Source organism: Magallana gigas, chromosome 1, assembly GCF_963853765.1.
Source record: "Magallana gigas chromosome 1, xbMagGiga1.1, whole genome shotgun sequence".
NCBI classification, from domain to species: Eukaryota; Metazoa; Mollusca; class Bivalvia; order Ostreida; family Ostreidae; genus Magallana; species Magallana gigas.
This window is the reverse complement of record NC_088853.1, coordinates 57,793,155-57,819,671: the sequence shown is the minus strand read 5'-3', so window position 1 is coordinate 57,819,671 and position 26,517 is coordinate 57,793,155. Positions and strand designations below refer to the sequence as shown.

General features: G+C 33.6%; 1 protein-coding gene and 1 long non-coding RNA gene across 3 annotated transcripts in view; one reads left to right on the top strand and one right to left on the bottom strand.

Annotated features, from left to right (window-relative positions):
• Positions 1-26,517, top strand: part of LOC105348685 (uncharacterized) — an 89,373-nt gene that overhangs the window by 43,330 nt on the left and 19,526 nt on the right. The window contains exons 8-12 of the mRNA XM_066075871.1: positions 8,352-9,323; positions 9,426-9,532; positions 12,235-12,331; positions 15,354-17,006; positions 17,204-17,260. Of these exons, the coding sequence (XP_065931943.1) occupies positions 8,352-9,323; positions 9,426-9,532; positions 12,235-12,331; positions 15,354-17,006; positions 17,204-17,260 (2,886 nt within the window). The remainder of the gene's footprint in view (positions 1-8,351; positions 9,324-9,425; positions 9,533-12,234; positions 12,332-15,353; positions 17,007-17,203; positions 17,261-26,517) is intronic.
• LOC105340220 (uncharacterized) overlaps positions 5,423-26,517 on the bottom strand; it is a 114,988-nt gene continuing 93,893 nt past the window's right edge. The window contains exons 2-4 of one of the 2 annotated variants that reach the window (XR_010710980.1): positions 6,836-6,906; positions 6,446-6,597; positions 5,423-5,959 (exon numbers count right to left, since the gene is read on the bottom strand). This is a non-coding gene — a long non-coding RNA (uncharacterized lncRNA). The remainder of the gene's footprint in view (positions 5,960-6,445; positions 6,598-6,835; positions 6,907-26,517) is intronic. The other variant, XR_010710976.1, reaches the window with a different exon arrangement.

The following is a 26,517-nucleotide window of genomic DNA, read 5'->3' as shown; positions in this document are numbered from 1 at the left end:
ATTGTTTATTTTTATGCACTTAAACTGTACATTTTCTTAATAAGGAAAAATGTGTATAAAACAATTAAAAACTGACATGCTCCGTGAATCCTATCATATCAAAATAATTAATCTGTATATTTTTTAGGGTGCATTTAAAATGAATAAATCTTTACATAATTCTCAGAAAATTTGTCAAGATTAAATATGAAAAGTTTCAGTGGTATCATGCGAATAGTCTGCTGACAATTGAACTTGTCTGCGAACTTTTCTAAGAACCCTTGTACAGTAAAACTTGTTAAATCCGGATGTTGTGCAAACCGGCAAAATTGTTCAGTCCCTTGATATTTATGCACCCCTTCGAGGAAGGGAGGGCATATTGCTTTGCTGCTGTCTGTTGGTCGATCTGACGGTCTGTCTGTCGGTCGGTCCACCAATAAGTTTCCGTTCATTTTCTTTGCAGAGGATGAACATATCGAAATGAAATTTGGTATACATGTTAATCATGATAATATCTAGGTCAAGTTCAATATAGGGTACGATCAAGCAATTTTCGACAGAGTTATGCCCCTTGGACGTAGAAAAATTCTAGTTTTTTGCAGTTTCCGCTCATTTTCTTCGCAGAGGATGAACATATTGAAATGAAATTTGGTATACAGGTTTATCATGATAATATCTAGGTCAAGTTTGATTTGGGGTATGATAGAGCAATTTTCGACAGAGTTATGGCCATTGGACTTAGAAAAATTCCAGTTTTTAGCTCACCTGAGCCAAAGGCTCAAGTGAGCTTTTCTGATCACAATTTGTCCGTTGTCTGTCGTAGTCGTTGTTGTCGTCATCGTTGTTAACTTTTCACATTTTCATCTTCTTCTCAAGAACCACTGGGCAGATTTCAACCAAATTTGGCACAAAGCACCACTAGGTGAAGGGGATTTAAATGAAGGGCCACGCCCTCTTTAAAGGGGAGATAATTGAGAATTATTGAAAATGTGTTGGTATTTTTCAAAAATCTTCTTCTCAAAAACTATTCGGCCTGAAAAGCTAAAACTTGTGTGGAAGCATCCTCAGGTAGTGTAGATTCAAGTTTGTTCAAATCATGGTCCCCGGAGGTAGGGAGGGGCCACAAGAGGGGGATCAAGTTTTACATAGGAATATATAGAGAAAATCTTTAAAAATCTTGTTCTCAAAAACTATCAGGCCAGAAAAGCTCAAATTAAAATGGGAGCATCCTCAGGTAGTGTAGATTCAAGTTTGTTCAAATCATAGTCCCGGGGGGTAGGGTGGGGCCACAATGGGGGATCAAGTTTTACATAGGAATATATAGAGACAATCTTTAAAAATCTTCTTCTCAAAAACTATTAGGCCAGAAAAGCTCAAATTAAAATGGAAGCAACCTCAGGTAGTGTAGATTCAAGTTTGTTCAAATCATAGTCCCTGGGGGTAGGGTGGGGCCACAATGGGGAGATCAAGTTTTACATAGGAATATATAGAGACAATCTTTAAAAATCTTCTTCTCAAAAACTGTAAGGCCAGAAAAGCTCAAATTAAAATGGAAGCATCCTCAGGTAGTGTAGATTCAAGTTTGTTCAAATCATGGTCTCCAGGGGTAGGGTGGGGCCACAATGGGGGATTAAGTTTTACATAGGAATATATAGAGACAATCTTTAAAAATCTTCTTCTCAAAAACTATTAGGCCAGGAAAGCTCAAATTAAAATGGAAGCAATCTCAGATAGTGTAGATTCAAGTTTGTTCAAATCATGGCTCCGGGGGTAGGGTGGGGCCGCAAGAGGGGGATCAAGTTTTACATAGGAATTTATAGAGAAAAATCTTCTTTTTAAAGACTATTTGGCCAGAAAAAGCTTAAACTTGTGTAGAGGCATCCTCGGGTAGTGTAGATTCAAGTTTGCAAAATCACAGTCCCTAGAGATAGGCCATGATGGCTGTTTGAATTTTTACATAGTAATATATAGTAATATATAGAGAAAATCTTTAAAAATATTCTGGGAAAGTTTTCGGTCCAAAACTCAGTACTTAGTGTGAAAGCACAGGTTATGCAGATTTAAGTTTGATGAAATCATGATTTCAATTTTATTTTAGCAAGATCTATTGTACTTAGTTGTCAAGATATTTTGAAACTGTAGTGCTAATTTGATCAGAATTAAGGCAATTGTTGCTCAGGTGAGAGATGTGGCCCCTGGGCCTCTTGTTTTAAGTTTACGTTCATTTTCTTTGTGGATGTTTCCAAGGGGGGGATAAGTGTTTCACAAGCATCTCTTGTTTCCTATAATTTTACATTAAAAAATTTTTGTGCAGTTTGGATCGTGTCTACTCTGTTATCGATCAATTTCCCTGTTGTTGCTATTGACTTAAACCACTATGAATATAAATCCAAATTAGCATTGATAAATAAAGACACATTTTTTCAGCCAAAATTAGATAAAAAGTGGGAGTTATTAGTCCCCTACTGGTTTTCACAGGAGGGGACTATAGCTTTCCTCTGCATCCGTGAGTCCGTCTGTCCGTCCGTCTGTCTGTCCCACTTCAGTTTTCCACACTTTTTTTCTTTTTACGTTTGAGGAATAATATGAAATTTGCTGAACAGGTTCAAAATGTCAAACTACAGATCAAGTTTACACGTTTGTAGCGTCTGGTTGACATATTTTCAAGAAAATTAGTTTTTTATATTCCAATTTTTTAATGTTTGGGTTCGATATTCTGCATAACAGTGCATTGTTTTCACAATTTCCACAAACCGGTAGGGGACGTGTATTGCTTATGCAATACTCTCAGAATGCTTGTTTATTATACTTCACCCCATTTTTTCAGGACGTGATTCTGGATACCGTGGGAGTAAGACTGCAATATCATTTGTAATGCGTGTTCATTACACTTACAATTACAGTTACATTTTATTCTGTCAAAATGCTCCATTTTTATTACATTCCCTTTATTTGAATGTTATCCATTGTTCTCTGCATCAAAACAGTTCTCGCCATAATGTTATCGGCCACCTGTTGACTCGTTGTGTGGTCAATGTTGTTTAACAATTTCCGTTGAATCATACACTTGTCTCGTGTCGGACTTCTTAGGTTAATCTGATGTTTGAAAATTTATCAATTACAACGATTTGATTGGAAAAGTAATTCTATTGTATGTATTCCGTTTTGCAAAAATTGTTTTCCAAATAAAAATTGAAAATGAAAAACTAAAATCATGATCAAGGAGGTGTAATATATTTCAGGAGAACCAGGAAAATATTGCAAAAGTAAACAGGTTATGACCTGCTGCATTCATACTAAAATTAATTTGCATTGATGTCCTCCAAACCGGATGTTGCCTAATCTGGCCAAATTTGTCAGAACCACACTCTGCTGGATTATACAAGTTTGACTGTAATACATACTGTATATCTTGATTCGTGTTCTTTCTCAAATTCTGACATCATCAGGTTTATCATAAATATCGTTTAAAACGATTTTACATTTATCATGCATGTCCTTTATCATTTCCTATCGTGTATCAATCATATTGTATCATGCGTAAATACTTCATAAATACTGTTCTATCATGCGTAAATCCTATCATTTCGTGCATGAATCCTATCCTATCGTTTATTTTGTAAGAAATAACGTTACAGATACTGTACATGGCCATTCCTTTTCAAGAAGGTAGATTTTTTTTGGGGGGGATGGGGGGAATGGCGCTAGGTGTTACATAAAACCAGGAATACCAAAACTCTTTATTTCTTTTTATTAAGCATTCATTAAAGCTTAATTATGTACAGACCCTGATGAAACTTACAACTACATTGACTTTCATGCAAGAAATGTTTCATGTAAACTGTTTAGCATTTTATGTAAACCAATTAGTGTTTCATATGAACCTTGAAGCGTTTTGTATAAATCATTAGTTGATTCAGGCAAAGCCTGCGGCATTAAACGTAGTCTAAGCGTGCATAGTGTGGAGTAGAGTAGGTCTCTGAATAGGAACAAGTTTTTAGGTTAAGGATCAAAGTCATATCGGATCATGCAGAAATTCTTTTTTCAGAGCATATATACTCTCCACTTAGCCCTATATTACTAATATTTTATATAACAAGGCTTTTAAATAATGGGTTTGCAATGACCTTAAACCAAGTTTCAAGGTCAGATATGAAGGTCATAGCAGAATTATATGTAAAATCCTCCCTTTGATCCAATCTTGCTCATACTTCACCCACAAGGTGCCCTTGATCAAAAGGTATGCAGTAACCTTAAATGATGTTTGTAGGTCAAATGTCAAGGTCATAGTTAATCACACAAAATCTTTTTAAGCATATATATACCCTTCATGTAGCTATATTTGGGTCATACTTCACATAAACAGAGCTTTTGAGTTAATGGTGTGCAGTGACTTTGAACCTAGTGAATGTGAAGGTTATATCAGATCTCTTTATAATCAGTTTTAGACTGTTGTAGATTATTTCCTTATTTGCCTAATTTTGCTCAGGTTGAACCAATATTTCTGTAAGCTGTAATGAAATGTAATTAAAAGTTCATCGCCAGATGGAAAATTTCTAAGTTATAGGTCAAGGTCAAATCAATTTATTCTCTAAAGTGCTTTTTATCCTATTGTGCATTATTTAAGCTTGAAGCCCTATGAGATAGTCACCATCTCAATGTTGTCTAGTGCATTGGTGTTTGCAAAATAATAAAAATATGGATACTTGTAAGAGATGTTTCGGGTTTAGACTAAAAATTTAAGCTTAAAATGGAAACATGAGACTCCCTGATGTTGTTGGTATTCAGGTTACTGTCAAAGCCCTAAGGGCCTCTTCTTCAATATAATAACTTCAAGGTAAATTATGATTTGGTCATTTAATCAAATATACATTCTATTTTGAGGCCCTTTCAACATATTGGCACTGGAGCAATTTACAACATGTTTTAGCTTCACTTGAGCTCTCACATACGTTGTACAATCCCTTACAGAATTGCAGCATAAATGCAGTACATATGCAGCTCATTATCAGTATAAAATCCCAGTAGACTATCAGTAGAGCTACAGTAGTGCTGCAAATGTACTGCAGAGCTTTTAAATGGAAAAATACAATGAAGCAGCAGACTTGCAGTATGTTTCAAATATGTTAATTAAGACTGCAATTGTACTGCAAATAAGACTGCCAGGCAGTATATACTGCCAGGCAGTATATGCTGCCCTGCAGTAGAATTCTTGAATATCTCTACAGTCTACTGGCCTGCAGTACTAAATAGCGCTGCTAAGCAGTAGACCTGTTGCAGTGGGTTTCAAATATCTACTGCACAGCAGTACTGTACACCCAAATATGGAGGCTTTGGTTGGCAGTAGAGTTGCAGCATGTTTCAAATATTTAAATTAGTACTGCACTGCAGTACTGTATACCCAAATATGGCAGCTTTGGTTGGCAGTAGAGTTGCAGCATGTTTCAAATATTTAAATAAGTACTGCACAGCAGCATTGTGTATCCAAATATGGAAGCTTTGGTTGGCAGTAGAGATGCAGCTTGCTTCAGATATTTCATGTACCCTGGCCGGTAGGACAGCAAAACTACTGACATATAGTGATATACCGTGAATATGGTTGGCAGCCTTTGTAGAATACAACAACTATTCATAACAACTAAAGTAATATATTCAGGTTTAATTACTCTAGATACATGTACACTTAATTACAAATAATTTGCAAATATATCTATATTCGCAATACTCATGATAATTGTATAAACGTTACAAAACTTTCAGATCTTTTCAGTTACTACAGTTATTACAGTTAATCTATCTATAGTATAAGCAGTAATTTATAATGTGTAATAGTCAGTATATACACAAGCCTTTATGAACTTTCATTGCTGTGCTGCACAGTTAGCTTTCCCGCTTTTGGTCCTTTGGTCAATTTCACCGCCACTGCTTGGTGAAGGCCCCCTTTTGTAGCGCAAGACTTCTCAGTTCTGCGCTGAAAAATCTGCAAACAAATTAATGAAAATAATATATCTAAATTAAAACATCATTAATTTAAAAAATGTTAGGTCTAAGGTGTTTCTTAAAACGAATGCAGGCCATTTAAAAATTGTATTTATACAGAGAGATAAAAAAATGAAAAAGACAGATGGAACTCTTTTATAAATGCATATTGAAGGAGGTATAAAAAGCGTTAGATTTACATTTACATACACTACTGATATCCAGTGATACGACAGAAGAAACAGTCTTTTATAATTCCATAGATTCTTTAAAACCAATAGAATTTTAATACCCGGTAACTATAAAATGAAAGTTATGAAAAAAAAAATAAGGTGCACAATTTTAATATTTAAAATGAACAGGTCAAAACTTAAAAAACCCTGAAAAAAATGTATTTTAAATAATTTATAACTTAATTTGACTTGTACAATTTACAGAAAATTTTTGCATTGATATACAATTTGAAATGATTCATCTATTAACTTACTGCATTTTAGAATGTCATTTTCTTTAATCCATTCTGCATATTTCACCTCCAGTTGTCTCGCAGGGCTTTTTGAGCCAGGTATTCTGCCCTTTAGCTAAGGAGCATTCACTTGTTGAACTGGCAAGTCCCTATGGATACAATTTCATACTTTGCTACAGAAGCATAAAAAAAATTTCAATTTGAATTAAGCCTTTGATACTAAGGATAAATTACAATTATTACTCAAATTCAATGTAATGGAATTTTTATTATCTTTTGTTTGAATAATAACATCATATTAAAATAGCACTCATTATTTAGGCGATTTAACTCAACCCTCTCTTGATGCAAACTCAGATTTTTAACAAAGCTTAAATCTAATACAAATGTGAAATCATTTATTTTGCTTACCTTAAAACAATCAATATTCAGCATCAAGTGCATCTTCGGAAGTTCCTCATGATCATGCAGAGTCATTAGTTCTAAAGAAAAAAAAAGAGAGAATGCATATGTCTCGCATTTGTTGCATATGTGTTAATGTTGGCATCAAGTTTCCTCAAAATACTGGACTAGCACACTATTCAAATGTGATCCAAATTAATGCAATACAGGAACAATAGTATGAAAGTTTCACCATGTTTTCTTGCAAAAGGGATACATGTTATTTAAAGGCCTTGAGATAAATTGCAGCTGTCTAAGCATGTGTTTTCCTATCATAAGATGTGTCTCCTGTTATCTTGTAACGTTTTACTATCAGTTATCAGCTTCAATTTGCTATGCTTTGCCATTACCCTGTAATAATATCTCTGTTTCAGACCACAATTGACCATGGATGCTAATACTGCACCTAGCTTTAATTACCTCACCCCTTGAGCTTGAATATAGATAATCAGAAATTCCAATGATTCTTGCCCCCTTCCTTTCATGAATCAATCAGATATACATACACAAATAGCAGTATTTCGTTCAATATTACTTTTAAAATCAAAGTACTGAAGTACTGAAAGCCGGGCTCTTTTGGTGCGTCTTTATGCATATTGTGTAGTAAAGACTGAAAATCTCTCTCTCTCTCTCTCTCTCTCTCTCATGCTTTTAATGTCGGCAAAGCATCAGAGAGCGACCAAATTTTGTAAGCGGCTATAAACAAAAAATAAGTCTGTCTAGTAGAAGTTAAAAAGTTCAACAGTTGCTGCCTTGAATTTTTCAACAAGCATTATATATTCAATCCCGTTTCTTCATCGTGCAGCAAAGTAGTTCATGGAAATTCATGCGCATTGTATGTGTCCAAAATGCATAGTAATGTTTTAAAAACACGTTATTAATAAGAAAACTAAAAAAAGATAGACAATTCATTCGAAATTTAAAAAAAGAAACAAAATGCCAACACTTTTGACAAAACGTGGCTCTTTGTGTAACTATTTGGTATAGCGGAAGCTTTAACTTGATGCTGTTTGGTTTTTTGTTTATTTGTGCTATTTATAGTAACATTGGCGATTGGCCTGCCTATAGCCAGGACTCTGCTTTCAGCAGAGCCCGGCTAAAAATCAAATTTCATTATTAGAATATGTTTATTTATTTATTTATAATAAATGTATTTATTAAAGTATTTCTGTTATCTCCTGCCATTTTAAAAACAATTCTTTATATCAATAGAGCAATTCATGAGGACCCAATTAAAATGGAAGTCAATCAAGATAAAACGCTTCATGTTTTTTGCATTTTAGCAAACTATTTAGCATATCAGGCAAAGTGTATTAAGCATTTCATGTTAATCTTTAAAAAGCTTGCATCAAATGTGTTGTGAAGTAGTATGTTTCATGGTCTGTAATTTATCTTACAGTATTACCAATTGTAATCTGTAGTAATTTAAACCACTTTATGAGACAGTTCAAGTATTAAAATTTAACGACTTTCCTTCATCTTTAAGATTTGGTCCATCATGTAGAAGAAACACAAAAAGAAATGATTACACAAGGTTTGCCGGTAGAAGGTGTTCAAGAAGAGTCACAAGAGGGAGAGATTATACAAGGATTGCCGGAAGATGTTGTAGAAGAGTCACAAGAGGAAGAGATTACACAAGGATTGCTGAAAGAGGATGTTGAAGATGAGTCACAAGAAAAAGAGATTATACAAGGATTGCCGGAAGAAGATGTTGTAGAAGAGTCACAAGAAGAAGAGATTATCCAAGGATTTCTGGATGAAGATGTTGTAGAAGAGTCACAAGAGGAAGAGATTATACAAAGATTGTCGGATGAAGATGTAGAAGAGTCACAAGAAGAAGAGATGATACAAGGATTGTCAGAAGAAGATGTAAAAGAGTCACAAGGGGAAGAGATGATACAAGGATTGCCGGAAGAAGATGTTGTAGAAGAGTCACAAGAGGAAGAGATTATACAAAGACTGTCGGATGAAGATGTAGAAGAGTCACAAGAAGAAAAGATTACACAAGGATTGTCAGAAGAAGATGTAGAAGAGTCACAAGGAGAAGAGATTATACAAGGATTGTCGGAAGAAGATGTAGAAGAGTCACAAGAGGAAGAGATTATACAAAGATTGCCGAAAGAAGATGTTGTAGAAGAGTCACAAGAGGAAGAGATGATACAAGGATTGTCAGAAGAAGATGTAGAAGAGTCACAAGGGGAAGAGATGATACAAGGATTGCCGGAAGAAGATGTTGTAGAAGAGTCACAAGAAGAAGAGATTATACAAGGATTGCCGGATGAAGATGTTGTAGAAAAGTCACAAGAGGAAGAGAATATACAAGGATTGCCGGAAGAAGATGTTGTAGAAGAGTCACAAGAAGAAGAGATTATAAAAGAAACCCAGGATATTGTTTCAAAAGAGTTCAAGAAAAAAGATAGTTCTCTAGATGTTAATACAGATAGTACATTTGCTGAAGGTAATAAGTTAGTAAGGGCTACAATATGTTATACAAGATGTGAACTTTTTTCACATTTGTTGGATGAGTGTTTTTTTTTTTAACTTTTGAATTTTTTTCAAGGAAAACATGATCTTTTGAGATGTGGAAGATGCAAAGGCATTTATAGTGATGTAGCCTTGTTTGTTAAGCACAGAACAACTTGTCATGCAAAGAAATTGAGCACCAACGTAAGTCACATTATGATTTACATTTATAGTTCTTTTCAACCACAGGCTAAATACTTCAGGTTGAATAAAATGTTGTAATAGAAATGATTAAAAAATTGCTTTTCTGAGAAATATAAAGGCTTTAATTTGTGAAGGTAATGTAAAAGCATTGTAGCAAACTACTGTAAACGTACTACATTTGGCTGTGTATTCTATTTAGCGCTTTTGGCGGAATGCGGCCCTCCGCAATACAAGTACATCGCTAAATGCCATATGATACATCTATGTATAGGAATAGTCACATTCAGAAATACGCTAATTCAAATCCATGCCAACTTGTTCGAAAACTAGTTTCCGCCAAATATCGTACACGCCAAATATCGTACACGCCAAATACAATACAGTTACTGTAAGTTTAAGCCTGTCATTAACACTATTGGTCAAAGACGAAAGGAGGAGGGGTGAGAAGGTTATCTCCAACTTTTAAGAGAGAGAGATAGAGATGAGAATGGTTATCTAAAATACGGAGAACAGAAGTCTTTTGAGGAAAAACTAAGGCTTTGATTTTAACTCAATGAGACAAGGGAGGGGGAAGTATGCTTTAACATCGATGTTCAGACCTGGTTAAAGATTTAGAGCAGATGCCCTTTGGTTGCCACATCTAAGTTATTACTACTCCTACCTTAAAACTTGCATAGATGGTGCATCTTGTGATATTTATTTGGGATGCTTAATATACACAAGTGCGTACATGACTTTATTGTAATAAAGTTCAATTATCTCTCTGCTTACAAGATCCATAAAAAGACTTTAAATTGCATGCATAGACTGAAGCTTGTATTACTTTACTATAATCATGATAATTAATTTTTACAATAAAGCTAGGTTCTCCGACCCTGAGCTGCAAAATTTTCAAAAGGTTTTACCTGTGCATCAGTGACTTGAACCCCTTTACCTTATATGTATGTAGTAGCTAGATCTCCATGGAGCCACTAAGCCAAGCATTTCATTGAATACCTGATCGTAACATTAACACAGAAAGAATAATTAGATTTGTGTATATGAAAGGCAGATTTATGGTACAAATAAATAAATCCGGATAATTTAGAATTATGGCTGAGGCTCATTGACAAGTACAAAGCATCAACTTAACTCTTAATGCATGAAGACATTTGTATCCTTATGATAACAAACATGACTGGAACCAAACGATTATCCACATGTTTAGGCAGCCATTAAAATGTTTTCAGCCCCGAGTCATGTTTTGTTCTAATATATGCCCGCTCAGGGATCAACGCGGGTAGGTTAAGGCAACTCCGAGTTTAATGACCGTCAAAATTATGATCAATTTAAAAACTGTTTATTTTTATGAAAACAGTGCTGAATATTAATACCAAGTGAATGTGTTCACCAAGATATCATTTTTCTACTTCGGAATCGACTCGATCTTTGAAGCTGCCGTACCATGGTATCACGTGACAGTTAAAAAAAGATTACTTTTTTACCTTAGCAAAAAATCAAAAAGTGTAACACTACCCCAAAGTTCATTTGTATGTTTGCTACAATAATTCGATCGGCAATAATAGTTCATGTTAATTGGTATTACTGCTAGAATCCTATTGTTAATCACATAAAATAAATATTGTAAATATTTATCGGAAACCCTCTCAACTTCTATAATTTCATTGAAAATACTATGTATTTTTCGTTTAAAACAACAAGCACAGGATTCTAGCAGCACTTTTTAAGTAGTTTAGGTCATATACCGTTGATATTTACCAAAGTCATCTTTCATAATATACGGGGTAGTGTTACACTTTTGCCTTTTTTGTACACACTGGCAGAGGAAAGGCTGGTCAAGCCATATAAATGTCGATCTGCTTACCTTATAAAACTCGCTGATTAAACAAAATATCCATGCCTGTATTATCCTGATAATATCCTAACTGACACTCATCTAAATCTTAGGTATCTGTATTAAATAAGTCTTATTTCGGCATTGTTTACACTGCATTCCGATGATTTGTCTCCGGATATGATCTTCTCTATTAAACATGCTTGTGACGTCATCAATGATAATTATACGTAATAGAGAGAAATCGAAGATATATTCAGTTAGAAGAGTTTCTTGTTATATTTTATGCCTGTAGTTTTTATAATTTAAACCAGAGATAAAGTTAAAATCAAAAAGTTTCTGAGTAAAATATGACATCATGCTGCTTATTGTGACGTCATATTGATCAGAGGAATTTGATCGCTGAGAGTTGCCTTATCATACCCGCGAACCCCGGGTCATGCTTCCTTCTAATTTATGCTCGCTGGGATCAGCCCCGAGCACAATCTGTTCTAGTCTTGATGTCTGCTGGAGATCAGCCCCGGGCATGGGTCTTGTGTCGTTTTCATGCTAACAGCCCAGGCTGTTGCTGGTAGGGAAGAATTAAGTAGCCCCCAAGCGCCAAACTATTTACACATGTAGTTTGGGTGTTTACAAATGTATGTTTATTATTGTTTTATGTATGATTGTATTTCGGTTTGCAGTGTTTGTTTATTTAGCTATACCAGATGTTTGGGTAAAAGACTCAATAAATGTTTTGCTTCCTCTTGTTAATTGTTTATAAACTTGGCTTATAACTGCAATATGTTTGGATTACTTCACACAAAATTTTAAAAGCTCAAATTATCTCAAACCCTTTTTATACCTGATTTAAAAATTACAATTGCAGGTAGATCTTGGCAGAAATTCATCTTCCCTAAGCAGTGATGAGTCTCAGAATCTTGCAGTTGAGGATGAACAAACAGCAGATCATCAAAATCCAACAGGTATGTAATGTTTTCAGAGACCAGTTTGATTGATTTTTGTGTGTGTAAAAACTACAATATCAAAACTCTAGTAAATATTACCATCTGGTTTTTAAAGGGGTCCATCTCAAATATTAGAAAGCCCCAAATTTTGCGATTTATTTGGAGTATTACAGATGTTGATTAGTACTATGGATTCATTCAAAAAATTTTAAAAAGTTATTGAGTACCAATACCTTTCAAACCTGCTATGTGGGAGAATCTTCCGCTTACCAACTTGGCTAAGAGGTAGATTTTGCTTAAACGACATTTTGTTTTTGAATTAAGATGAAAATAATAGGTTTGCCGTAGTAAAATAGAGTGATATGCCTGTCAAAACATTGATTATTAGAGCTCTTTACCGTTTCTCGTGACAACACTTCTTATTGGAGTGTATTCATCGATCAAGTGAGTAAGGTCATAAAACGTCACACGAGTTCACACGAAGTAAACAACTGTCATTTATAATGAGGAAGACCAATTTAATTTTTGAATATTTTTAATTTGAGGAATTGAGCACATTGAGGTACAATTTCCTTCATTCACATGTAGGATTTTTTAAATAAAATGAAATACATTAACTATTTTCATATATTTAAAAAAAAAATACAATAACTAGTGAGTAGTGGAGGAAGAAAATGTACATATATGCTCTCATATATTTTGATTGCTTTATAAAGTAGGGGAAGAGGGGTGGGGCAGAACAAAAATAAGAGAATTAGATGTTTATTAACAGTGTACCTCTACCAAAAGTTTAATTTTATATCTTTCATAGGGTCTTATTTTCGGTTAAAATCGTTTTCCATAAAGGTACAATGTCAAAGATTTAGTGTATGCAAAAATAAGTGTAAAATTATGATACTTTACAGTATTTATTTTTTGTTATTCCACCACAGAGGGGCAATATGGCACAATATCCTTTGAATGCCCATGTAAAGTCATTGTTGCTCAGGTGATCGGCGATGTGGCCCAATGGGTCTCTTGTTTCACAATTGTAATGCATTTGCAATCATTTTACATTTTATTATTTCTATGACTGCCAGTTTGCAATTACAACTTGTGTTACAGTGTTAAAAATATTAATTTTTACTAGATGATACTGTAAATTCCTAATTAAACATGAGGAATTTATATCCGCGTAAAATTGCGAGAGCATCCCTCGCAATTCTTTTCTGAAAATTGATAGCTAGGATGTATGGATAAATGTTCTGCGTTCGCAATTTTATATTCTCGTGATTTGATACAAAATAGAGGGGTCACAGAATTAAGTACTCGCTTAATATAAGGAATTTACAGTACCTGGTGCGAGCGCGGGAATTAACACTTTACACAATGAGTCAATCCGCATTCTTGGTTACCCTGTTCTGGAAAGTTCTATTCCATTTTTTTCATGAACTTTTTGTATAAATTGAAGTCCGATCCAAGGTATCTGCCCTCGATGTATAATGAACTCGTCTTACACTTTTTCTTTGATTAGTCAATCCGCATTCTTGGTTACCCCGTTCTGGAAAGTTCTATCCCATTCTCTCACCAGAGAATGAGTATCAAAACTAAAATTGCGTACTAAAAAAATGAATTGACTTATTTTATTTATTTAACATTTGTCAAATCTTAACTTTTATATATTCTCTAAATAGACCCTTTACGTAATCATTCAATATTATTTCATTGCAAGTATGTATTTTGATCGAGACTATTCCTGACTTGGATCTGCCAAAGCGTGTCCACCACCTTACTCTTTTTTGCTATTTCGGGCTTTTTTATCGAAAATGAAAGTAGGTTTTTGATTAATTTCACAGTAATAACTTATCAGTTAAAATTCAATTATACCTTACGGATATTATCTCACATGTGTTGAAATACCAAAGGTGTAAGCAAGTACTTTGATGCAGGCATTTAATTTGTAGTTTATTTGCAAAAAGTATGGATTTAGTTTGCATTGTACAATACAAGGAGCAAATGGTATCACAATTTATATGAAGTGTTACAATGGTTCAGTTTTGAACCATCACTGCATGCTGATGCCTTAAGGGTAAACACAGAAAACTTCTGTTGCTTATTTTTTCACTAATTGGCAGTGAAACCCTGTTTATAAAATACAAGTTTAATAATGTTTACTTCATAAATTTTTTTGCCTTATGTTTAGGATAGTATTTTGATACAGTAAAACTCGTTAAATACGAACACGGATATAGGAAATTTTCGGATATAGCGAATTTTTTTGAGTCCCCTGTCAAATTCTTAACAAATCTTTGCAAAATTTTACTGTTATAATGAGTTCTGATAAAACAAATTTACAGATATAGCGAACTGATTTTGAGTCCCGTAGAGGTGAATAATAACAAAAATTAAAACTTTTATAACGAATTTCTTTACAGTTAAAAAAGTTTGCAATACCATTTTTATAATAGTTTAGATAAATTTCTTTCTATATAATTTTTTGGATTCACAATCTGAAATAAAAAGTATCAAAAAATTATAGACTGATGAAATAAATCATGTATAGAGTGAATTTACTATAGTTATTATTACAAATTCGTTATACGGATATAACGAAGTAAATCCATTGGTCCCTAGGACTCCGCTATAACCAGGTTTTTCTGTACACAAAACAACATGTATTTCTCCAATATCATTTTAGAATGGTTTCTGTGATAACAGCTATAGCATCCTCCATTATTCATAATATTATTAAATTAAAAAACTCTATTATATGCTTTTACACTCTTTCCACGTGCTACACTTGTATAAACATAATAGGTATGAGTACCACAATGATTGCATAATGCTTTCTATAAAATTTCCAAGGTGTTCACTTCATACTTTTTATTAATGTTATAATGTACCAATGTATAACTTAACTTCATTCATTACATATGATTCTCAAGGAAGTTTTTACAACATTCTTTATATAATATGAATTAATTTTTCTAGCCAATCAGATTGCAATTTATAACCAAAAATTAAATTATTTATTTATTTATTTTAATATATAAATTTAAAGGTAATCAAACCAAATCTAAAACATCCAGACCAAGAAGACCATGTCCATTTTGTGGTACAATGGCCTCTCGGCTCACTGACCACATGAAGAGAAAACACAAGATGGAAGAAAGTGTTAAAGCAGCATTGGCATTGCCAAAGGAGTTAAGAGACAGAGAATTTCAGAAGATAAAAAAAGAAGGAATTTTTTTAGCAAATAAAAATCTTCTTAAGGAAAAAAATCCAGACTACAGCAAGATTTTAGCAGAGCGAAATCAAGGGAAGGACGCATTGGCTATGTGTTCCCTTTGTAAAGGATTCTATCACAGAAAGATAATTAACAGACATAAGAAAAGGTGTGCTTCTGCAGAAGGTACCACTGACTACCCTGCAACATATAACATCAAACTGGTGAGTCAGCCAAACTTCTCACACTCTTATGTTGAAGAGATTTTAAATCGTTTTCAAGAAAGTGAGATTTCAGCTGTCATTCGATCTGATGATTGGATCCAAAGATATGGATATCTATGCTTCCAAAACTTTGAGGGCACTGAGAAGAGAACAGAGAAAAGGTCATCTCTTATGTCTAATCTAAGACGCCTAGCTCGCCTATTTTTGGAGTTTAAACAAATTATTGCAAAGGAAAACCCATCTATAGAATTGAATTCTTGCAGCCAAATGTTTGATAGAGATTTCATTCTCTATATTCAAGAGGCTATTTGCTCTATTACCACAGACAAAGATACAAATGCAGTGAAAAATGGCCTGAAAGTTTCTCTGCGTTATCTCATAAGTGATGTTTGCAAGGTTATGAGAGCAAATTATCTATTAATGAAACAGGATGAAAAAGCAGAAGAAATGGCTAAATTCATCTCTGTTTTACAGCTGATTTGGCCTTCCTTTTTTGCCAGTGCTGAAGAATCAGTAGTAAAAAAGAGACAGTCGGATTTAAGAAGACCAGTAAGACTGCCAAGTGAAAAGGAAATAGAGAAATTAAGAGACTGCACAAAGGAAATTATTGACAGTCTCTCCATAGATATGTATGAGACTTTTGACTATTCAAAATACAGTCAGCTACGAGATGCTGTTGTTTGCAGATTAACCCTGTTTAATGCCAGAAGAGGGGGCGAGCCAAGCAGAATGACAGTCAAAGATTGGGAAGATGCCCTCCAAGGTGTATGGATAGATCAAACAAAGGTAGAACATGTTGAAGATGATATAGAAAAAAAGCTGTTGTGTGAAAACAAAATTGCTTACATACATGCTTCAAAGGTAACCAAGCTAGTGCCACTTCTCATACCAAAAGACTGTTGGCAAGCAATGAAAATTTTAACAGATTATGAAGTACGCAGAGGAGCAGAAATTAATGAGGACAATGCATATGCATTTCCAAACATAAAGCATTCAAAAAATCATGCCTCAGGGTGGGTTGCTGTTAACAATTTATGCAAAAAAGCAGGACTGGAGCGCAATATAAGTGCAACAGATATGAGGCACTATGTTGCAACATCATATGCTCTCTTAGATGTACCCCCAAATGAGAGAGAAATGTTTTATAAACATCTTGGACATTCAAAACAAATGAATGAAAATGTTTACCAGTGCCCTCCGGCAATGAAAACAATAACACAAGTTGGAAAATTTCTAAATCAGTTGGAAGGCAACTTTTGTACATGTAAGTTTGTTATTCATAGATTTTATAAAATTAAAATCCACTATCTCTATTTACAGTTAAACAGCAATTATTTATTTTGATAGAATTTGATAAAATCATGTAAATGCAATTATATCATGAACTTAGTGACGGTTTTCATGCTAATGTTTTTAATTGTAATGATGATATTGATTAAATTCCAATAACATATTTTACAGCCATTTCAAGCTCTAAGAGTTCAGGTGCCAGGGAGGTTGAAGTCGAAGTTCTTTCAGGTATGTTTGATTTATTGATGAATTAATTTCAAAAAATTAAAAAAAATATAGAAGCATGGAACATTAAAAATATAATTTTCTCTCATTTCTCCCTCCTGTAGATTTTTAGGTCACCTGAATGACTCAGATGACCAATTGCAATTGTTGTCGTGCTTCATGCGGTGTGTGGGGTTGATATCACTTTTTAGCTCGCCTGAGATGAAAGCTCAAGTGAGCTTTTCTGATCACTTTTATCCGGCGTCCGTCTGCCTATCCATCTGTGTCCATCCGTCTGTCTGCCTGTAAACTTTTTACATTTTTTACTTCTTCTCCAGAACCTCTGGGCCAATTTCAAACAAACTTGGAACAAAGCATCAATTTCAAACAAACTTGAAACAAAGCATCATTGCATAAAGGGGATTCAAGGTTGCGAAAATTAAGGGTCACACTTTCTTTCAAGGGGTGATAATTAGGATTTATTGAAAACTTGCTGATATTTTTCAAAAATCTTCTTCTCAAAAACCATTTGGCCAGAAAAGCTAAAACTTGTGTGAAAGCATCCTCAGATAGTGTAGATTCAAGTTTGTTCAAATCATGGTCTCTGGGGGTAAGGTGGGGGCCACTATGGGGGGTCAAAGTTTTACATAGAATGTATAAAGTAAATCTTTAAAAAATTTCTTCTCAGAAACCAATCAACCAGAAAAGCTGAAACTTGTGTGGAAACATCCTCATGTAGTGTAAATTTTCAGTTGTGAAAATCATGACCCCCAGGGGTAGGGTGGGGCCACAATGGCAGGTTGACCTTTTAAATAGGAATATATAGTGTAAATCTTTTAAAATCTTCTTCTAAAAACCATTTGGCCAGAAAAGCTGAAACTTGTGTGGAAGCATCCTCAGATTGTGTAGATTCAAGTTTGTTTAAATAATGGTCCCCAGGGTAAGGTGGGGCCACATTTGGGGGTTAAAGTTTTACAAAGAGTTAATCTTTAAAATCTTAATCAGCCAGGAAAGCTGAAACTTGTTAGGAAGCAATCTTATATATATAATAAAGATACAAATTTGTGAAAATCATGACCTCGGGGGTAGGATGGGGCCACAGTGGGAAGTTGAAATTTCACATAGGAATATAAAGTGTAAATCTTTAAAAATCATCTTCTTAAAAAAGTAATAAGCCAGGAAAGCTGAAACTTGCGTAGAAGCATCCTCAGGTAGGGTAAATTCAAGTTTGTTCAAATCATGAACCCCAGCAGTGGGATGGATCACAATATGGGTGTGGCAAAAATATACATAGAAATGTAGATACAATTTTTAAAAATATCTCTTCTAAAAACCACTTGCCTTGAAAAGCTGTAACTTTACTGAAAGCAACCTCAGATAATATAGATTTAAATTCTTTCAAATTAAAATCTTGAGGAGTAGGGTGGGGCCACATTGGGATTCCAATTTTCCAAAGGAAAATATTTTACTCACAAAAAATGAAATGTTATTATGTATGGTTTTACTTATATGCAAGCATTTTGACATATATTGCAGATTCTTTCAAATTGTTTAGACTTGACCCCTGGATAAATCTTGGGCCTCACAAGGGGTTCAGAGTTTGATGTAGGTTTATATCCCATACATAAACAATTGTTTAGGATCTTTTAGAGAACTGCAATGCTCAAAAGGTGATATAGCTATAAAATCATCCTATTAGAGAAGGGACTTGTTTGTAAACATAAGAATATCCAAGGTAAAAAAAATGGACTTTAATTTACACAGGACCTTCAAATAAACTACATTGTCCAGATAGTTTCCAAATGACTCTGTTAAGCTGATTTTATCATTATGATACCTATTGTTGCTCAGGTGAGCGATGTGGCCCATGGGCCTCTTGTTTGTGTCTGAGGTTGATATCACTTGACATAGGTCCACATAACCACATATCAATAGTGCAATGAGATCCATAATAGTTGCTTTATATAATCACTTGCAGCACATTTAGGCCTAGGTCAAGAAATTTGTATGTAAATACAAAAAAGTTAATGAATTATACATCATGACATTAAAATAATCAACAGTCCTATAAAATACTTAATGCATCAATTACGAATGCAAGCTATCCCTATTTTAATAATTGATGCCAACATATGACATTTGATATATTTACAACACCGTCTTCAATCCACACATTGAAAAAAATGAGAGGCAGATCTCAGTGAACAGCTTACTATGAGGTGATCTGTCCCTTGATAATGCACAAAGTGAACAGATAGTAGGCTTTCAATAACAGTGTACAACAAAAATTAAAGATTACTGTAGATAAACCAATTATGATTGAAGAACATTTCGCACATTATTATCTCTAATATTCCATATTTAATGATGACCATTGGTAATTTGTCTTTACAATACTTATTTTTGTTGATACTGCCGATTCATAATCTGCGGATGCCCTATTGCATTGATATCGTAAAAGAACGAATGTCAGGTGGTGTACTTTCAGCCAATGAAAATTATTGTCTTATATGTCACAGCCGCTATTTGATGTTAACACAAATTGTTGTTGTTGATGAATAAACAACTCAGCTGTTTGGATTCGTGTAATTTATATTTTTCAATATATAGAATTGATGGTGACCTGTAACAATTATTACAGAAATGAATATAATAAAATACACACTCACACAACTAAGATTCACGCATTAAATATATTTTAAGATGTTTTAATACTATTAATTTATGTTTTAAATAATTAATTATTTTAACAGATAAATTAGGCAACTGCGGTAAATGAACTTATCGAAATGACAGATATTTTATATTACTATTAGGCCTAAAAAAAAAATAGGTTTGTTTCCGCTTTCCCGACCGACCCTAACTTAAACCCGCCGACCCAAAATTTTTTTTCGAGTTTTTTCGTGAATTTCCGTTTTTATCCGTTTTTAGCTCACCTGAGCTGAAAGCTCAAGTGAGCTATTCTGATCACATTTTGTCCGTCGTCCGTCTGTCTGTCCGTCTGTCTGTCCGTCTGTAAACTTTTTACATTTTGAACTTCTTCTCTAAAACCGCTTATCCAATTTCAACCAAATTTGGCACAAAGCATCCTTATGTGAGGGCGAATATAAATTGCAAAAATAAAAGTCCGATCTGTATTCAAAGCAGAGAAAACCTTGAAACTGTAGAAAAAGGGGGGTGCATTTTTAAAAATCTTCTTCTCAAGAACTACTGATTCCAATTCAACGTAGTTTAGCATAAATTATCCTTATGGGAAGGAAAATATAAATTGCAAAAATTAAGTGCTAATTCTGTTTCAAATCTGAGTTATTACGAAAATAATAATAAAGGAAATGCGTGTTTCAATCAGTTTAATAGCTTCGGGTTCGGCATCCGGTAATCGGGCATCCGGTAAAATGGGTAGGCAAGACTTGGTCTGGGCAAAAGAAAGATTGGCAGTTATTAATCTGCCAATCTCATTAAAATTTCTGGATATTTGATGGACTAGTATATTTGTATTCGCTGTAAATATTGCTGCAAAATAATGCGTATTTGGAATTAACGATTGTCGATCTGCCTTGGCTTTTATTTTGCCACGGCCCGGGTTTGCATACCCATTTTACCTAGACTCGTATTCCATACTTCTAAAACGAGGTTCTTTGTTTAAAGCAGCCATGACATTATACGAAAAAGGGTCGATCTGACTATGATGAATTTGCTTGTTGTGCAACAGTTCGCGTATGAAGGGAAATTTTTGAAACATGCAAAATATATTGTTGCCGATTTTGTGAAGTAAATTGAGGCTAAATATTTCAATGCGTTGACAGTTTTCACACATGACGTTGGTGTTAGCTTGTTCCGACTTTCGTTTCGTTTTCATTATTTATGCTTTGTAACCTGGGAACTATCGTCTGTATTATTTCGTGATTTTTACGTATCAAATCAAACAGAGACTTCGGTAAATCAAACAGTTAACTGTTTACCTGCGCAAATTAAGCAAAATCTGATGTATCAAAAAATAATGAAATACAATTCATTCTATCGGTAATTCGATCGGCATTATCTTTTGCGTAATGGTAGATTAATGCAATAGGTTTTGTTGCGATGCTCGGCATTTTCTCGAGTTTATTCAGTTTAAATAAAGTTTGACATTGCTGACGGAAATATGTAGGTATATACATGTATTTATATGATTCATTTCGAAAAAAAAAATTGTGTTCTTTATTTGTTATAGTGAATGTTTCTTGTGTTTAATTGTTTTCAATTTCTATTTACTAACCATATTTGAGTGTTCAGCTTCAAATTATAAGCAAGATACAGAGATTTGCTCACAATTCTATGTTTGTACACAGATCTTTAAAAACTAAAGATTAAAAAAGTAAAAAATTTGTCAATATTTATTAAGAAAATTTTCAAAGTCTGTTCGTTCAGAAACCAACTTTAACATCTTATTGTATTGTAAACTTAACCTTTTTTCGTCATTATTACTCCTACTGTACATGTGATCCTTGACTGTGTTTGTGTACATTTGTATAAACTGATTTTGAACCTCAAATACCAGTGAACGGGTCTTGGGTGAATAAAAGAATATAAAATCTTAGGCCATTCTTTTTTTCCATTTTAAATGCTGAATAGGAAATACCAAGTTAAAAATCATAAGCTGAATGTAATAAACTCATGTGAACAAATTATGAATCAAACCTAGGCGAACTGTGAGCTCTGTATCTTGCTTATAATTCTACAATTGACGCTGAAATTTTGGTTGAACTTTAGAAAATCTCTATGAATTAGAGTATGTTAAATACTTGTACAAACAAAATAAAAGAATGATACAGTATTCTGTATATATCTACTCTCTGGGGCCCTCTCTTTATACAATAAATAATGTGAAATCTACATCAATTTTGATAGTTTTCCAGACACGAGTAAATAAAAACGACATCTTTAAAACAGTTTCCATATTTCTGACACATTTCTGTTGCGGGGATAAAGTAATTATCGCTATTCCTAAAAATATCACAGCGGAAAATTATCCTGGTTTGTACGCGAAGTAAATAACAGTCATTTAATCAAATAAAATTTTTGAATGTTTTTAATTTGAGGAATTGAGCACATTGAGGTACAATTTTCTTCTTCACATCTATACATGTAGGGTTTTTAAAATAAAAAACAATAACTGTTATTTTTATTTTAATACAATAACTAGTAAGTACTGAGTAGTTGATGAAAAAAATGTACCTTTATGCTCTCATATATTTTGATCGCTTTACAAAGGGGGGGGGGGGGTTGTGCCTGCTGTTCAATCCAATTCAATGTATTTATATACTTGAATAAAATACTTATTAAATTAAAGGGGGGGGGGGGCAGAACGAAAATATAGGGATTTGGATGTTAACAACTTAACAGTATACCTCTACCAAATGTTTAGTTTTATATCTTGCGTAGAAATTTCTTATTCTGGTAAAAAATAGTATTTCATGAAAGTACAATGTCAAAGATTACATGTATACAAAAAAAGTGTAAAATTCGAATACTTTACAAAATTTATTTTTTGTTTTTCTACCGAAGGACCATATGGCACAATATCTTTTGAACGCCCATTGTTGCTCAGGTGAGCGATGTGGCCCCATGGGCCTCTTGTTTGTTAAAATTTCGTTTTTATCCGATTAAAAAATTTATTGTGTCCTCCAAATTTAAGTCGTAAAAACGCTTATAGAACTTATTGAGATGTCATCAGTGTTGTGTAGATGTTTGTTATTTACAAATGGCAGCACATGTCGTGCCAGTTGAGCTCGAGAAATGTTTCCACCAGCCGGGGAAAAAGTTCATCACATCATTTAAATAATGACAACAAATACTTGGTTTTTTTTTTATCTTACCCTGTTTAATAGATAAATGGTTTAATATGCACAATTGAACAGATGGAGAGGGGAAAAAAAAAGATTGAAAAAAAAAAAAAGCCGACCGACCGACCCTAATTTTTTTCAGCCTGAAAGCGGAAACGAACCTATTTTTTTTTTTTAGGCCTTATGAAATAGATAATATAATCTTGGAGAAGGAGATAAACTCTCTGGGAGTGAAGTGTGTTAGATTAAGGAATTGGCGCCAAGCATGCACACTTAAATGTAAAACTTGTAAAATCACTCATTCACTATTTCTTAGATATCAACCAATCATACAACTCTTACATGACCCATTAACACCTTTGACCTTTCACACTCCAAACTCAACCAATGAACGTAAAACACCATGAATATGAATGAAATGTGGAAATGTAGTAAATTCCAGTGATCTGTAATTCACTATGTTTAGAGATGAAGATTAAAATGATATATGAATATTGTTGCATTATAAATAAATTTATTAAAATAAATATTGAATCAATGAATAATTCACACTGTGACATATATATTTTTTATTTTTATTCCTTTAAAGCTATTTTTACCTTTGTTTTGGGGGAGGAGGGGGTATACTGTTTTACTCGTGTGTGTGTTTGTCTGCAAATTTTTGTTGAAGATTTCATAGCATCAATCAGGCATCATCTTCCTGTTATACGAAGACTTTATTTATTTTTAGGCTAAATATTCAAATCAATTTTTTTCATGACTTCTTAGCAAATATTCATTGCAGGTTATTAAAATTTCAATACTTTCTTTGTTTTGACATGCCATATGGTAGGATTCAGTATTGAACAAATTTGATGTCAACTTCCTGTCTTAAATATACAGTACAGCTCACGAGTATCCCGACACCCACCGTGTAAAAAACACGGTGGAAAACGGTCTGTGTCGCACCGTGTACACGGTGTGACACCGTGTATGTGTATTGGAAAATTCAAGAAAAAGCACCGTGTCGCACCGTGGCCGCCTGTGTAACTCCGTGGCCACTGTGTTACTCCGTGGATATCGTTACCTGAGACTTTGATAGAAATAGCGTATGTTTAGAAATAAATAAATTATGGCTAAACAAGGTTTGAAACATATAGATCCTTTTCATATTTAAAAAAAAAATATCGACTTACGTTGCATGGACCTAGAAAATTGTCGGGGCTGTCAACGTGAAGTTAAGTTTTTGTGATCTGAAAACTCGACGTAAATGGGTGCCTTTTAATTCATGTGTTCTTAAATAAATTGAAATAAATTCACCAAATATATTTAATAATCAGTTGATATATAATCAAAATTCAAATCAATTTAATCGTGTTTTTTTTCTAAACACACGTGTTGTTGTAACTGACGATCCGATTAAAATGTCGGGAGCTTAAACGTCTTATTTTCTGTTATCTGAAAACTTTCTGATTTATTAATTAATTTACAGTCTTAATATAAACCAATTAAAAATGAAAAATGAAAACACTTCAGATCATGTTTTTTTTAAAAACACGTTGATGTGCTGTAGTAAATAACAACCCCATATTACCGGTGACTCGAATAATTTGGACTTCAGCTATTTATGCAGCAATAAATAAACAAAAATATCACTTTTATATTATAGTTTATAGTGCAGGCAGCACGTGGACTCTGCCTGCATAGATGCTATCGCAATTTTAGGGAAAAGGGTTCAATATCATGGAAACAATAAATCTAACTTATTAAACTGAATTACAAGTAAAATGTACTTAAAATTAAACTCATACCGGTATTCCCCCCTCCCTCTCTCTCTCTCTCTCTCTCTCTCTCTCTCTCTCTTATATGAAGATCATTAAACAATCAAACAGTAATTATTACAATACTGAGTAGTTTCTTGGAACACAAATAATTTCTAAACCCAAGTTGCTTATAAAGATGAAATAAAAAAATTTATCAAGTACCGATCCACGGACTCTAAGCGCTATGAATATGTACTGTGCGGTACTACATGGACAAGTACATCACACATGTCTAAAAGAAAGAAAATTTGAAAATATATGAAATATACAGCCGTATAATTATATATTTAGAGAAAGTTCACTTGTTTTCAACGACCCGTTATATTTGTTATCGTTGAATAGAGTATAAGTGAGAGAAGATCACAGTTATGATTCTATGCACTATTGAAACTGCCAAACTACAGTAACTACGATTACTACTACGTTTAAAAACGGACTGAAACAAAAACTTATGGAACCGTGTATTTGAATTTTAAAAAGGAAAAGAAAGTGTTAGTGTTTTAATTGATCAAACCTTTATGTGGGCGAAATCGATTTTTTTTGTTCTTAATATCAACAAAAATCAACCGTAACAATTGCACATGTCTGAAAATTGGGTGCCTAAAAATTTTATTTATTTATTTCTATTTTTTTTTTTGTCTTTTTCTTTAATTCTCTTACGTGCATCCATAAATATTTTATTCCTTATAAGTATTATTCCTAAATCCTCCTTTTTTCACAGGTAAATACTGCGTGTTACACCGTGTTACTGTCCGTGTTGCATCGCGTTGCACCGTGTCGCACCGTGTTTTTCTCGTTTCGTGGCCGTAACAGAGAACAATAGATCAAAGGTACAGACACTTCCACGCTCAGCGTGGACTTTCAAACACGGTGGTCATTGTTTTTGTCGGGATACTCGTGAGCTGTACTGTAATCTTTGCTTATTTTGTGTATTCAGTTTATGGGTATAATTAGTGAGCCTTATGCTCACAGATTTCTTGTGCACTACTAAAAAACATATATCAGCCAGGACCTGTACAAAGTAGAGTTTCACGTAAGTTGGTCCTGTTCTTTTAAAATGATTCAAAATAATATTATAAATATATATATAGATGATGATTATTAAGATCTAAATTTGATTTAATTTGTTCATTGCACAGGCCAAACAAGTTATAACAAATTAGATTAGTGAAACTCTTTTAAATGAGCAATTTTCTTAATAAGAGTTTAGAAATGAACATACTCTTCACAAAATGAACTATACTGTGGAAAAACCCCCCAAGTAAACCATTCAATAAGTGTACCAAACCAAACTATGCAACTCATGTGTAGCAGCATGTTTCATGGTCTGTAGCAGAATTCCATATATACCAGTACTAAAAGACATTTGGAATTAAAATTATACATGTTAACTCTTCCAATTTTCGTGGAAGTCTACCCCTTTTTGACTCCATTTCCTGACCTAACGCTTTTAATTGAAAATCTACCGAAATTTCAAAAATTCTATTTTGCCTCGCTTGGGTAGCCATTTTGGAAGCCATTATAGCTATAAAATCTCGCTTGTTCTTTAGATATTGCATGACTTGAGTCAGGAACATTCAGATGTTTTATACATATAGCGATAATAATGTGGGTTTCAAGCATGCGTTTGATAATGGGTTTAACACTTCTTATT